The sequence below is a fragment of the Coenobita brevimanus genome, chromosome 75, assembly GCF_032717465.1.
Source record: "Coenobita brevimanus isolate Jiangsu-jjx chromosome 75, ASM3271746v2, whole genome shotgun sequence".
NCBI lineage: Eukaryota > Metazoa > Arthropoda > Malacostraca > Decapoda > Coenobitidae > Coenobita > Coenobita brevimanus.
Genome location: NC_137028.1, coordinates 3,629,973 through 3,645,000, shown reverse-complemented (window position 1 = coordinate 3,645,000; position 15,028 = coordinate 3,629,973). Strand labels below are relative to the sequence as shown.

General features: G+C 45.7%; 1 protein-coding gene across 1 annotated transcript in view; it reads left to right on the top strand.

Annotated features, from left to right (window-relative positions):
• Positions 1-15,028, top strand: part of LOC145407995 (monoglyceride lipase-like) — a 57,832-nt gene extending 42,804 nt beyond the window's left edge. Inside the window, exons 3-7 of the mRNA XM_080278799.1 lie at positions 6,099-6,235; positions 7,512-7,667; positions 8,374-8,447; positions 9,491-9,677; positions 14,773-15,028. Coding sequence (XP_080134925.1) covers positions 6,099-6,235; positions 7,512-7,667; positions 8,374-8,447; positions 9,491-9,677; positions 14,773-14,886 — 668 coding nt within the window. The 3' untranslated portion in view covers positions 14,887-15,028. The remainder of the gene's footprint in view (positions 1-6,098; positions 6,236-7,511; positions 7,668-8,373; positions 8,448-9,490; positions 9,678-14,772) is intronic.

The window sequence follows — 15,028 nt, the reverse complement described above, 5'->3', positions numbered from 1 at the left end:
CCCTGCTCTCCTTCTCCCCCTTTCCCCATTCCCCTACTCCCCTCCCCTACTCCCCTTGCCCTTCCCCCTGCTCCCCTTCTCCCTCCCCAACTCCCCATCTCTCTCCCGCTCCCCTCCTCCCCTCCCCTCCACCGCCCCGACCATGTCCCCCTCTCGGATACCCCCCTTTCTCCCCCTTCCTCCCAGCCACCCTCTCCCTCCTCCTCTAATCCAGAAGCCCAATGGATAAATAATTGCCAGTCGTATTTATAGATATTGATGGGAAAAACGAGATTCTCTTTTCTATTGAGTTCTCATTGCGAGGGATAACTGTTTCAGGCATCATCCTTTAATAATTATCATCATCATCATAAATCATCATCATTACCATCATCATCATCATCATCATCTTCATCATCATCACCATCATCATCATCATCATCATTATCATCATCATCATCATCATCATCATCATCATCATCATCCCGACGCTCTTCCTTAAACATGGGGTGAGGTAGGCGCCAGAAGCAAGGAAAGAAAGAGTTCAACAGTGCAAGAACAACAACATGTTTAGTGAATTAGTGTTCCGTTCATTTCCCATTCTCCTCCTCCTTCCCTCCCCCCAAAGACACCTGTCCCCCTCCCCCTCTCCCCCCAAAACCCCTTTCCACCCCTCCCCACCCCTTTGTCCCTGCATTCCTATAAATTTCTGTCGTAATCAGGTTTTCATGTGAGAGTGATGAAGTGGAGAATATGTATTATCCTATTTAGCCTTCTCAACCGGACCCAACCCCTCCATTCCTCCTCTTTCCTTTCCTCCTCTCCCGTCTCTTCCCTCTGCCTTCTCCCCTCCCTCCTCTCCTTTCCCTCTCCCCCTTCCTTCCCCTCTTCCCTCGCTTCATTCATCCTCCCTCTTATCCCACTCTTTGCGCCCGCTGTTCTTCTCTTTCGCCCTACAGTATATTCCTTCCTTTATCCTCATCCTCTCTTACCCCTCTTCCTTCTCTCCACTCTTCCATTTCTCTCCTTTCATCTCCTTCTCCCCCTTTTCTTCCCTCTCCCTTCTTCCTCCTCTCTTTCTTTTTCCTCCTCTCCCCACTTCCCCCTCTCTTCCTTCTTACTCCTCTCTCTTCCCTCGTCTTCCTCTCTCTTCTCGACCCCCATTCTCCCTTCTTTCTCCTCTTCCCTCCTCTCCTCATCCTCTCTATTCCTTCTTCCCCTCCCTCTTTCTTCCCCCTCCTCCATGATCTCCTGCTCTCCCCGTACTCCCCTTTCCCCTCTTATTATCTTTTCTTCCCCCTCCTCTTCCTGTTCCCCCTATCTTCCCCCTTTCACCCTTCCCCCACCCCCTCCACCCCGTACTCCCCCCTCTCTCCTTCACCCAGTCCCAAAGCCCTATAGATAAAATAATTGCCTATCGTATTTGGGTATTAATATGAGACGTGGAATGGAAGTGAAATTAATATATACAGCTCTCCTTCTCACAACCTTCCCCCACCCATTTCTGGATTCCCCCCACCCGTCTTTGGACCCCTTCCTCCCCCCCTTCACCCTTCCTTCTTTGCAACCCCTCCCTTAGAGTCCTAGAATGTATATGCCTTAGATATCACGTACCCGGTAACAAACAGACTCAAACGAACCACTGAAATCTTTCTGTCTGCATCTCTTTGTATTTCCTCTTACTCATTTGTCTCCCTCTTTCGGTTCCTCCCCGCCCACCCCCTGCTTTCGTCCCATCCCCTTCCGTTCCCCTCCCTCCGCCCGTTCCCCTCCCCTCTCTCGCCCCTCCCCCTTCCCTCCCCTCTCCCCCTTTCCGTGTCCCTCTCTTCCTCCCATGTAATCCTGCAGCGCCATATAAAAATGATTCTCGTATTTAGGTATTCATGAGAGAGTGGAGAAGCGAGGTGAACTATTGTATATAGTCCCCCCATCTCCCTCTGACTCCCTCTCTTACCTTTCACCATCCCTCCCTCTCTTTCTCTCCCCTCTCTCCCTAACCCTTCCCTCTATCCCTCTCCGCCTCCCTCTCTTCCACCTCTCCCTTCGCTCTTCTTCCTCTTTCTCCTCTTCTCTTCCTCTGCCCCCTGCTCCTCTTTTATCTTTACCCTTCACCCCCACTTTTCCTCTCCTCTAACTCGTTTTCCTAGCTCTCTGTCCCCTTGCGGCCGCCACCCCTACCCCTTCTCCTTCCCTCTGTCCTCATTCGTCTCCCCTTCTGCCCTCTCCCTTTCCTCCTTCCGTCCTCTCTCCCCCTCTGTCCGCTCTCCTTTCCCCCCTCCCCTCAGCTCCTTCCGTTCTGCCTTCTCCAGTTTCCTCCGTCCGTCGCCTCCCTTTTTCTCCCCTCCCATATCCCTTTTCCCTTTCCCCCCTTTCTTCCCCCTGCGCGGACATCCATCCCAACCTTTTCCTTTTCCTGCCACCTTCCTCTTCCCTCTCACTCCCACTCCCTTTCGTCCCTTACCCTTCCACGTCTCCCTTTTCTCCCTTCCCCCAACACCCTTTCCCCTTCTCCCTCTTCCCTCTAATCCTGCAGCCCCATTTATGCAACACGGAAATAGAACGCGGCTTCGAATTCCAATTGTGTGTTTAAGTTTTTTCTTTTTCCCCAGAGCAGGCAGGCACTAGACAACAGCTCGCCCAGCAGAGGTCATAGTCCCCTGAGTTCACGTAGGATTCCCGCCCTTACTGATCTCTCTGGTTTAGCTCCCTCTCAACGCCTTCATCATGACGCATTGTGAGGTTCAGATGTTTTCACCCCTATTGTTATTGTCTGTTTACATGTTGATGCGTTTTTTGTTTCCCTCGGATATGATTACCTTGTTAGGCGTCTGTCTGGGGAATGATTTTTTTTTTTTTTTTTAATACCCGCGCTGGCAGAGCGAGAGCATGTAATGTTTTGATTGATTGATTGTGTGTGTGTGTGTGTGTGTGTGTGTGTGTGTGTGTGTGTATATGTGTGTGATTCAGAGGTCAAAATCACAAGGAAAGGACAAAGTTCAGCCGGTGTGTGCGAGTGTTAACACCGTCACCCAGACAGTTTTAATCCGATTTTAACCAAACTTCTCGGACGTGTTGAGGGTCATGCAAGAAGTAAATCTGTTGTAATTGGCGATGAGTCAAAGATCAGAAACAGTGGGTAAGGTTAACTTAAACATTTTTCCCCGATTTGACCTAACATTGTACTCGTCGAAGGGTTCAGGATAAGGCAAGAAGAAGAGGATTTGAGTTTGGGAACAGTCAGTCAGAGGGCAAGGTCAGATCTGGTCCCGTGTGTCTGTGTGTGAATAAAGTAACAAACAGTTTTGACTTGATTGCGATCAAATTTGGTTGATGAGTTAAGGATCACCCAAGAAAGCCTACTGTTTTTTAGAACAATAGGTCAAAGGTGAAAGTCATATGGCAAGGTCAGCTCAGAAACTTTTTAAAATCCAGTGTTGACTTAACTTGGTGGGCAAGTACAGAATAAAACAGAGGTAAAGAGATTCATTTTTTAGAGCAGTCAGCCAAATATGTAGGTCACAGGGAAAGATCGGAGGTCAAAGTTACTAGGCAAAGTCAACTCTGATAGTTTTGATCCGATTTGGGCCAGAATTGATGGAAGGATTAAGGATTAGACAAGAACGAAGTATTCAGTATTGACCGTAATCTGTGGAAGGTCCGGGTAACTGGGTAAAATCAAATATTCGGTCATTAGACCAGATTGGTGGACGTGGGTGTTGCTCTCTCTGTGTTGCTTCTTTTTTTCCTCATTTTTATTGTCTGACCTGTTTCTAGTTATAGTCATCACCATTCCCTCCTCCTCCTCCTCCTCCTCCTCCTCCTCCTCCTCTTCTTTTTCTCATCATTGCATCGTCAGTATCATGATAACCTTATTTTTCACAAATACTTGGAGTGAACAGTCTGTGTGTGTGTGTGTGTGTGTGTGTGTGTGTGTGTGTGTGTGTGTGTGTGTGTGTGTGTGTGTGTAAAATATTTTGGCAGTGTACTTCAGAACTTGAGTAGCCTCGTGTGTGTGTGTGTGTGTGTGTGTGTGTGTGTGTGTGTGTGTGTGTGTGTGTGTGTGTGTCTGTGTGCGTAAAATATTTCGTGTACGTAAAATATTGAATAGTTCGTTTAAAAAGGCTTTTGTGTTTTTGTTTTGGTGTCATGTAAGCCTTTGACCCCTAATGTTATGAGAGCGGCGTTGTGGTGGTGGCGGTGTGGTAGTAACCGTGATGGTCGTGGTGTGGTAACAATGGTGGTGGTGGTGTGGTGATAACCGTGGTGGTCGTGGTGTGGTAGTAATAGTGGCGGTGGTGGTGGTGGAATGGTAGTAATGGTGGTGGTGGTGGTGGTGGTGGTTGTCTAGTAGCACTGGTGGTTGTGTGGTGGTGGTGATGTACTGTAGGTGTTGTGGTAATAGTGGTTAGGGATAAGATCCAGAAATAGGATACTTAAATAACAAAAGTAGAAGCTGTCGTCATCATCACCACCACCTCCACCACCACCACCATCATCATCATCATCATCATCATCGTCATCATCATCATCGTCATCATTCATAAGACAATATTTTACTCTTTCAGTGGGGTAGGCATTGTCCCATAGTATAAAACACACACACACACACACACACACACACACACACACACACACACACACACACACACACACACACACACACACACACACACACACACACACACACACACACACACACACACACTACGCACCCTAGCACCCACATTCACTCAACCAAGCCACCGCAGCAGCTCAGTCATAGCCGAACGACCCTCAGAGGACATCAGTCTCAACCCAGTTCGGAATGTCAGCCCCAGAGCTCCCTAGTGGTTACGTGTGCACAGTTTTGTTAAAACATTTGTCTGGGTTCGTAGTTTTGTTACATACATAAGAGCTTAATGTCAGTGTTATAGTTGATATACCTGTAAGTGTCTTGGCGAGTGCAGTAAGTGAAGACACTTGCCCTGATTGGGAATGGCCAAAGCTGTCCCACAAAGGACGTCAGTCTAATCTCCATCCTCCCCCTCCCCTCCCAGCACGCGCAAAATCCTTTGCACACCGCTACCCACATTTCACTTAACGGAGCCCTCGCTGGAGCACAAAAATGGCCAAATTACCCACAGGACATCAGTCTGGATCAAACTCGGAATATCAGCTGTTGGACCCCCACTGGTTGCACGTGTCCAAAGATTTGTTTAAAATGGTAGTTAGGGTTTGAAGTTTTATCACATGCATACATAAATGCCCACTCGTTAGACAATAGTAGGGACAGCCATCTTTCTCAGCTTGGACTTACTGTTTATTATTATTATTATTATTATTATTATTACTATTATTATTACTACTACTACTACTACGACTACTACTACTACTACTACTACTACTACTACTACTACTGCTATTATGTGCCTAGCCTCGGGCTTCTACGCTCCTCATGGGGCAACGTAGGATTGGCTGATGGATGGATGGATTATTATTATGTACCATGTGTTCTCCTCGGCAGTAGGATGCGGTCAGGCCAGGACGATGACAGTGTTGATGACAGTCATGACGATGATTATGTCGATGAACATAATAATAATTGTGATGGCGATGGCTATCTATCTATCTATATACCTAGGCTGCTTCCCCCAAGGAAAGGGAGGTAGCCGAGACAGGACGACTCACTCTCCATTTACTCATCCATTCAAACACATTCATTCGCATCTTAGCCCCAAAGGGGAGAACGGACAGATCCTCACCGCACCACACCGCACAAGGGTCAACTGGGCAATGCAATCAGTGACATCCGCAGCAGGGCCCGACAGCAGAACTGGTTTACCCCTGCCACATCATAACAGACCCATCCCCTTACCCGCACCTGACCTGACTAGCTGATCAGACCAAATGCGGGAGAATATCCCCTCAGGGCTGCGTCATCACTTATTCATTCACAATTTCTCTCCATTTATTTCTGTCACGCACAGCCACTCTTCCTTGCTCAACAGACATCCCTCTCGCATCCAGCGCTCTCTTCACACTGTCCATCCATCCTATTCGTGGTCTTCCTCTCAGCGATGGCGATGATGATAAATATGATGATGATGATGATAATGATGATAATGCACTCTCCTCCACAGTGGGCCACGGTCGTTCAGATGGCGTACGAGGCTACGTAGACTCCGTGGACGACTACGTGAACGACGTCCTTCAGCACTGTGACGACCTCAGAGCCGGCTACCCTGGACTACCATGCTACCTCGTCGGGCACTCCATGGTGAGGGGCAGGTGGTGGTCAGGTGGTTAGCCGTTTGATTACCTGAATTTTGTTAACCTCCTCATTCCAGTGATGTACATCGTATTATTCTTGCTTCCTTTAGATTGTTTTTGAGCTAAGGATTTTTCCTTTTTACGGGAGGAGTTAGATATGGCCTTCATTAACCCCACAGCCAGGTGTCTCCCTCTTAGTTGAATAAAAATATCCGGTGGTTGCAAGAATTACTTACGATATACGTTACTGAAATGATGTGTTTAAAATGGCCGTTATTGATCTTTCACAAGACTGCGCCAATATCACTACACCACCTCCTGAATGAGGGAGCCGTAGCACGTATTCAGTATGGACGGTGGGTATTAGTACCAAAGTGGCAACATGGAAAGGTGCATGAGACGTAGGAGGACTGCTGAACATTAGGGAACGATCTGTTAAGTGTATGCCCATAATCGGACGATCATAAATAAAGAGAATTATAAACAGTGCAGGCCACACTGTCATGGACGTCTTTGCCTCGTGGGTTTAGGAGCTTCCCAGGCATTGGTTCGCATCCTCATCATGGTGTCATAGATTTCGTAGCACCTTTACCTTAGCGATTTATTTGTGTACTACACCTGTATATTAGATTAAGGAGATATATTCGTATTTGACATTCGTGTTTCAGCAGCAAAGGCATAACAATATAAATCATGTCCTGAAGCAATATACTTCAGAGTTACTCAAAAAAACGTTATAATGGTGCGCCAGATTTGTAAAGAAAAAAAAAAAAACGCGGAATAATCAATGCTGTTAGTCGAGTCACTTTTACCTTTTCCCCGGGTAGCTTCATGGCAAGACATTATCAAAAGTGTAATGGGTGTGTCCAGTGGTGCAGTATAGTGTATTGTGCTGCAGCAAGGGTCAGTATATCTCCTGAACGAGGCATCATAGTGAACAGTTCCCCTCAGAGACAGACAAAGGAGGAGACATTCGGTATTAGTGGGAGTCCTTGTAACACACGACTCACGAGTTCCTGATCCCTTCATTAGCTGGGTCGTGTGGTGGTGTGCTTTTACATTAGGAGGAGGGAGCTGGCCTCAGACGGCTTTGTCGGCCTGGGATGGCTCACTGCACAAGAATATCGAGGTGAGATATGGAAAGGGCATCGTTAAGAAGAGGTGCTCGGAAAACTTCTATGCTCACGAGAATACGCCTCTGAAAGTTTTGAAGACAACATATTTACACGTGTGCGTGTGTTTGTGTGTGTGTGTGTGAAACTGATAATGATGATGATTTGCAGGGCGGGATGATTGGACTGAAGAGCGGCATGACACGACCACAGTACTTCTCTGGCGTAGTGCTGATGGGTCCACTCATCAAACTCAACGCTGCCGAGGCCACACCTGTCAAGATTATGTTGGCTAAATTGGTGGCCAGAGTTCTACCCTACATAGCTGTATGTACAGTATTATACCACTCTGCGTCACACTGCGTCATTACACACTACCACCATGCTACTCCAACATATCAGTCTTCATCAGTAACACTTCACAAGATCTGACATTGCACCATAACCCACTTTTCCACTCTGCTGCACTGCTCTCCACCACACTCCACAGCTACACCACTTCTCCACACGCTTTTATCAACATTACTAGACTGCACTGCTCTACTCCACACCCCACCCAGCACCATACTGACCGTATTCTACTACACTCCAGCACCACACATCTGCACTCCCTACCACACGCTACCATCATGCTACCGCAGTCTCACCCTACCACACTACCATACTCTCCCGCACACCTCACCTGATCATTCTTACAAAGTCCTTCACACTCGCATGCCCTCTCACCACATTACTGTACTTTCTCACACCCTCCACCACACCAACTCAGTCACTCAGTTACAATCTTATTTCCTCTGCTTCAAGTCCCTAAACTCACTAAGTGCATAGCTCACCTTAAAATGAGATATTAACTTGTTCCTGTGCCATGATCACTGCTAGAAATGTTAGTAAAAATAAAAGCTGCTTCACTGTTAAAATCGTAAAATTCAAAACCGGTTATTGTGGACGTGTAGTTATGATGAGAGAGAGAGAGAGAGAGAGAGAGAGAGAGAGAGAGAGAGAGAGAGAGACTGTTAACAATATATCCTCACAGGTAGCGAGACTGAAGATAGACCAAGTGACCCGCGATGAGGATATGAAGGCCAGACTAAGGAGAGACCCGCTAAGGTGAGTTTATCCCCATATTCCTACCCACCATAACCATACCTACTACCATATGCACACATGCACATCATATACACTCCCAGAACGCCATACCACCACCATACTCACCAGATCCTTCACTATGCCCAATACCATACTCCCACCATTCCCATCATGCTCACTATACACACTTGTCATACTGCCATACCGTTATACTCACCTCAGACACTCCTATACCGTAGTAACACCGCCATGCTCAATTTACCATTATACCTGTTACCTGTACCATACTCCCACCATTACCATTACCCCCATGCCCACTATGTACACTGCCATACTACTATACCGTCAGACTCATCGCCTTAACCAAACTCATTATACTGTACTCCTGTCATCATACCTACTGTAGTATCATTCTCCCACCATATCCATCATCATCCCCTTTATCATATTACCTCATCCCCTTTACACTCTCTCTCTCTTCTCCCTGTTCACTCAGCAGTACAGTTGGGGACCTGGTTGTAATTTTGATGGTTGTGTGTCGTATTCAAGGGGATTATTGAGACTTGGCAAAATTGCAGCGAAATCCGGTCAGATTCGGCCCGAGGAGGGGGAGGTTAAAAAGTGAAAATAATGACTTACTGGGAGAAAACAAAAGTCCGAATTTAGTCTCCCAGTCCATTTCCGAACCACAAAGCTAATTTTAATGGATTTGTTTATGTAATCCTGGCCGGTCCCAGCATCGTTAATATTAATTACACCCGTCCACATGGTCACTGGGCGCCATAAGTGTCCAACCACATTACTCAAGGTACGGTGACGAACCACGCTTTAAACACTGGATCAGAGGCAGGAATGTTGTTTCACCACGTCTACACTGACAGCATAATCTTCATTCCCATACTGTAGCACATAGCTGGTCATTGATCGTGGGCGGGCATTTAATCTGACGACGGTATACTTCATTTCCGGTCTCCCGCCCCTACTTTTTCTTCCTCCCTCCTTCTTCTGCCTTCCACTCTCCTCTCCCTCCTTTCTCCCATGCATCCATCTCTCCCTGCCTCCAGGTACCAAGGCGGTGTGCGTGCCAAGTGGGCCATGGCGGGGATGGAGACGTTATTGTTCTTCGAGCGGCACATGAGCGAGGTGGAGTGGCCGTTCCTCATCCTACACGGGGAGCAGGACACCCTGTGTTCTCCGGAGGGGTCACGGAGCCTCCACAAACAGGCCAAGAGCTCAGACAAGACGATCAAGGTGAGGAAGAAGAAGGGGTGGTAGGTGAAGTTAGAATAAGTTTTGTTTGGTTAGGTTAGGTTGTGTTAGATTAAGTTAGGTTCAGACAAGGCTATTAAGGTGAGGAAGAAGGCATGGTAGATGAAGTTAGGCTAAGTTACCTTAAGTTAGGTTACTCGTAGGTTTGGTTGGGTTGGATTGTGTTGAAATAAGTTCAAACAAGGCAGTTCATGAGAGGAGGAAGTAGTAGATGAAGTTAGGTTAAGGTAAGCTAGGTCAGTCGTTGGTTTAGTTGAGCTACTGCAGGTTAGATTTCTCACAGGTTTAGTTAAGTTACGGTAGGTTAGGTTACTCATAGGTTAAGTTACGGTAGGTTAGGTTACTCATAGGTTAAGTTACGGTAGGTTAGGTTACTCATAGGTTAAGTTACGGTAGGTTAGGTTACTCATAGGTTAAGTTACGGTAGGTTAGGTTGCTCATAGGTTTAGTTAAGTCACGGTAGGTTAGGCTACTTGTAGGTTTGGCTAGATTGGGTTATAGGTTAGGTTTTAATTAGGTATGGGTTGAGGTTAGGCTGGAGAGGAATGCAGAGAGAGGAGGAGGAGGAAGGGTGGGGTGAAATGATAGAACATATGTTTAATGGTTCTCAGCCTACAAAAAATGAGGTTTTCTGGTAAGGCCTTTTAAAGTTAGAACGCGAGCAGACAGACAGGCGCTCACAAAACATTCTGTAAACATTCCGCACCCGCTACGTGGATGGGATGAAAACAAGTATGAAAGGTTAGAGAGGCATGCAGGAAGGGTCAAGCAGGGAGACGGGAGAGAGAAACGGGGAGGATGGAAAAGGAAGTAGAGGAATGCAGAGAGAGAGAGAGAGAGGGGGGGGGTAATTGATAGATGTGGACAGGCAGGAGGGAGATGAGTGATTGAGAAGGACGGGGGAAAAGGGAGAGTAAGAGGGAGAGGGGGGGGAGGCAAGGATGGAGGGACGGAGTGGTACAAGGAGGGGAGGAGAGAAGAAATAGAAATAGCAAAGGATTAAGAGAGGAAATACCAGGAAAGGAGAAAGAGTAGGAGGGAGAGAGAGAGGGAGGCAGTTGGGTAAGCAGGAGAGTAGGAACGAGAGAAAGAAAATATGGAAAGAAAGAGAAGGAAAAGAGATGCAGTAAGGGAACCGTAGAGGAGACAGGGAAAGAAATATAAAAAGAGGGAGAGAGAGAGAGAGAGAGAGGCATAAAGTTGACCTTCATGGACGATATATATATATATATATATATATATATATATATATATGTGTGTGTGTGTGTGTGTGTGTGTGTGATAGACTGGTAGAAAGAATAAGAATAGGAAGAATATGGAAAGAGTAAGAGAGAGGGAAGGCATACCGTAGGGAGGAGAGGGGAGAAAAAATAGTAAAGGAACAAAACTGAAGTAAAGAGTGAAAACAGAGGGTGGGTGAAGGGGAGTAGAAGGACGAGAAAATAGCAAAAGGGAATGAGAGAGAGAGAGAGAGAGGGAGGGCAGCAAGTATTTATTTAGGAGGGAGGCAAGCATTGACAGCGGACCATGGCAGGGAGAAGAGAGAGAGAGAGAGAGAAGAAGGGGGAATATGGATGGAGGGAGGAAGGGAAAGAAGAAGCAGGGAGGAAAAAATAGAGTGGGAAGAAATGCGTGGAAGTGGAAAGAAAAGAAAGAGATCAGAAGGGAGAGAGTGAGAGAGAAAAGAGGGAGAAGGGGAAGGAAAATCTGAATAATAAACGGGAAGACAGGGAGAGGAGAGGAGGAGGGGGAATGGTTAAGATGAGGAGAAGAGGAGTGAGAGAGAGAGGGAGAGAGAGAGAGAGTAAAGCAAAAACAAAGAATATTTGGATAGCCCAGATTAGTGCTTAAAAAATTGTGTGTGTGTGTGTGTGTGTGTGTGTGTGTGTGTGTGTGTGTGTGTGTGTGTGTGTGTGTGTGTGTGTGTGTGAATTACTAAACAGTCTATTTTTATCTCTGTGTACCCTTCAGTGATGCACACATCTTCCCTTCCCTGCACGTGTGTTGGTGTGTGTGAGAGAGAGAGAGAGAGAGAGAGAGAGAGAGACAGACAGACAGACAGACAGACAGACAGAGAGAGAGATGCAATAGAAAATATTAATTTGTGAGAGATATAGAAGAAAAACAAGATTGCCAACCACCCCAAGGGAGTGCAAGATGGTCTCCACACAGCTACGGTACACTGACATGCTTCTGTGCAAACTGCCGTGATGATTAACGAACATACAAAACTTGACATCTCAAAATTCGTGTTTATATGGTTTGACGAATGATCCCATAAAGCTTCATAAGGGGCCTAAAAATAATGAAAAGGGTATCCGGGGCTGTTGACCCAAGTTTAAAGTGAAGTGATGACGAAATAAAGGAATATCGCCGAGTTGAAATAAATTTGGGAAGAATAAAGAAAGAAATGGGGGATATACAGTGAGCTCTCCTCACTTTAGTATTTAGATAATAAGAGAGAGAGAAGGAGGGAGAAGGGAGGCTTTCCTAAGCTGACTAAAATAGTCTTGAAGTGGCAGTAGTATACTAGAAAATACTTAACGAAATCGAAGGAATTAATACTGTCTTAAGCCTATGTCGGTCACCTATAAGGATGTGGAGACTGGTAGCATCGCCGTGGATTACCTACCGGTACCTCATTTTTATGTATTTTTTTAATTATATATTTATTGAGAGTACATCGTAAAGCAGAAGGGTCCCTCAACCCACAGGGCCTCCAGCCAAAGCTGGCAGAAATAAGTGAGAACACCGTCATAATAATGACGACGAAGATAACGGTGTTGAGTCTGATGACAATGACGATAATGGCGATGATAACGACGATAAGGATAATTAAAGTGATGAAACTTGCAATTAAGGCGTAGGGATCAGTATATCAGTGCTGTGTATGATGATGATGACGGTGATAATGATGATAATGACGAGGACGATGATGATGATGATGATGACACCGGCAATCAACACAACACATGAATCCACATGACAATATTGTATGATGAGCTCTGAGGCATGTCTCTTGTGTTGTGTGGTCTGTGCAGGAGAAAGAGTTGTTCAAAGTTTAACTAAGACGATTACTGTCAGTTTTATGGACAGTCTTTGGGGACGAGAGAGAAGTGTGTGTGTGTGTGTGTGTGTGTGTGTGTGTGTGTGTGTGTGTGTGTGTGTGTGTGTGTGTGTGTGTGTGTGTGTGTGTGTGTGTGTACCCAGGTATCTTCGTGGCGTAAAAAGCAGGTGAAAGCGGCTGGAGTCGATATACACAAACAAATTTACGATAAGTGCTGTGCCGTAAGACCTGCCTCAGCATGAAGAACAGGAGAACGGGAATATTCTGCACTCAGGTTTCCTTGTCCACTTTGAAAAAAAGAAAAAGAAAAAAATATCATAGTCAAAACAAGTGTCTATAATTCCCAACCAGATTTCACACACGATTCATATTCACTCGTAAGTAAGAATTAATTTTTAAGGAAGAACAAGGACAATAGTGTAATATGTTCCCATGTGTCGTTTGCTATTCTTCATATAGAGAAATATATTTGTTGTGACAGAAATGATCGTATATTTATTTGTGATACTCAGCACTCTCCTCTTGTTGCCATTTTCATTATGCATAAAGTACACACACACACACACACACACACACACACACACACACACACACACACACACACACACACACACACACACACACACACACACACACACACACACACATTCTCTCTCTCTCTCTCTCTCTCTCTCTCTCTCTTTCTCGTTTGTGCAAGCATACAAACGATTCCATACCCCTTATTACGGAGAAGGAAGGGGGGGATTAGAATTCCCACTGGTTTCCATTGTCGTGTGATTTACTGTATGTCCTTGGAGAAATCAAAGAGCATTATTCTGGCTCTCGTTCTGAAATCAGGGCTACTCAACACGGTGGGTATCTTGTTTATTTACTGTATTTATTTATTTATTTTTGTGGGTTCCTAAGGCCCAACGGTCCTCCGACGTGCGGCACATCTTCACATGTCTTTATTTTGGCACTAATACCCTTTGTAGGCTGTCTCATTTGGGATCGGTGTGATGGTATTAGCGGGGGTAATTTTATGAGATGTCAATGGATATGGTGGAAATTCAGTAAAGGTTGTGTTTCCTCTCCCGTCTGATTTATGTCCTCAGAGAAATCAAACAGTATTTTTTGGTGCTCCCCATACAAATACTTATGCTGGTGTAATGAATAGGTTGCAATAGGTCTGACACTGTTTGCAGGCGGTCTGGAAGTAAATGTGAATGGCTTCCAGAATAGTTCGTCGATCGTTCTCAGAATCTGGAGAGGTTTTGTTTGGATCTGCCTCAATAATACAAATAATGGTTTAGTGAATGGGTTAGGTATATGGCAGTATATGTATTCGGTTTGGAGGTACGTGTGCATAGTTAACAGAGTGTACGCACCAGCTACTTAAGTTAATTAGTGTTTACCATAACTGAAATGTACAGCTTGCCACCTTTAACGTAGGACAGCATCAGTGTGTAGTGGAGGTCTAGCTGCGTTTACTGACATTCATCCCATTTATTAGGCAGTTTCATGTAATAACTGGCAATCCCTTTCATTCACTTACTACCGCCAACGAGCCTGTGAATACGTCAAGGTTGTCAGAGCTACCACTGCCGGACCTCTTCAGCATACTGATACTGTCCCAGGTTCAAATGCGGCGCACTGAACCGTCAGTAAAATATACCATAACTAAGTTGTAATTTATAACTAGGATGTACTGTAGCTGAGCTATTACGAACTAAGATGATACTGTAATTAGGTGTATCGTAGCGAAGATGTTCCGCAACTAAGCTGTACCATGAATAAAACGTCCCATGATGAAGATGTCCCATGACTTAGATGTATTGTAGTTATGTGTAAGATGTACTGTATCTAAGCTGTAGCGTACCAAAATTGTATCATAACTTTGAGATGTTACGTAACTAAGTTTTTCCATAACTAAGAAATCCTCAAAGTAAGGTGTAGTTATCATAACTAACTTGCCCCCTATCTAACGTGTTTCACATCTTGACTAATACTGTATGTACCGTTGCCCCACAGTTGTTCCCGTCTGCGTACCACCACCTGTATCTGGAGGTGCCTGAGGTGCGACACGAGGCTCTGCAGGACACTGTCGACTGGATCACGGCCAGACTACCACAAAATAAACTCTGAGTCTCTGAGACACACCACATTACTACAGAGATCTTGAACACCACACACCGACAGACACACCAAATCACTACGGTGAGCTTCCACACGACGCACTAAGAGACCTACCACCATACCACACATTCTTGAGACGCATCATCACGCC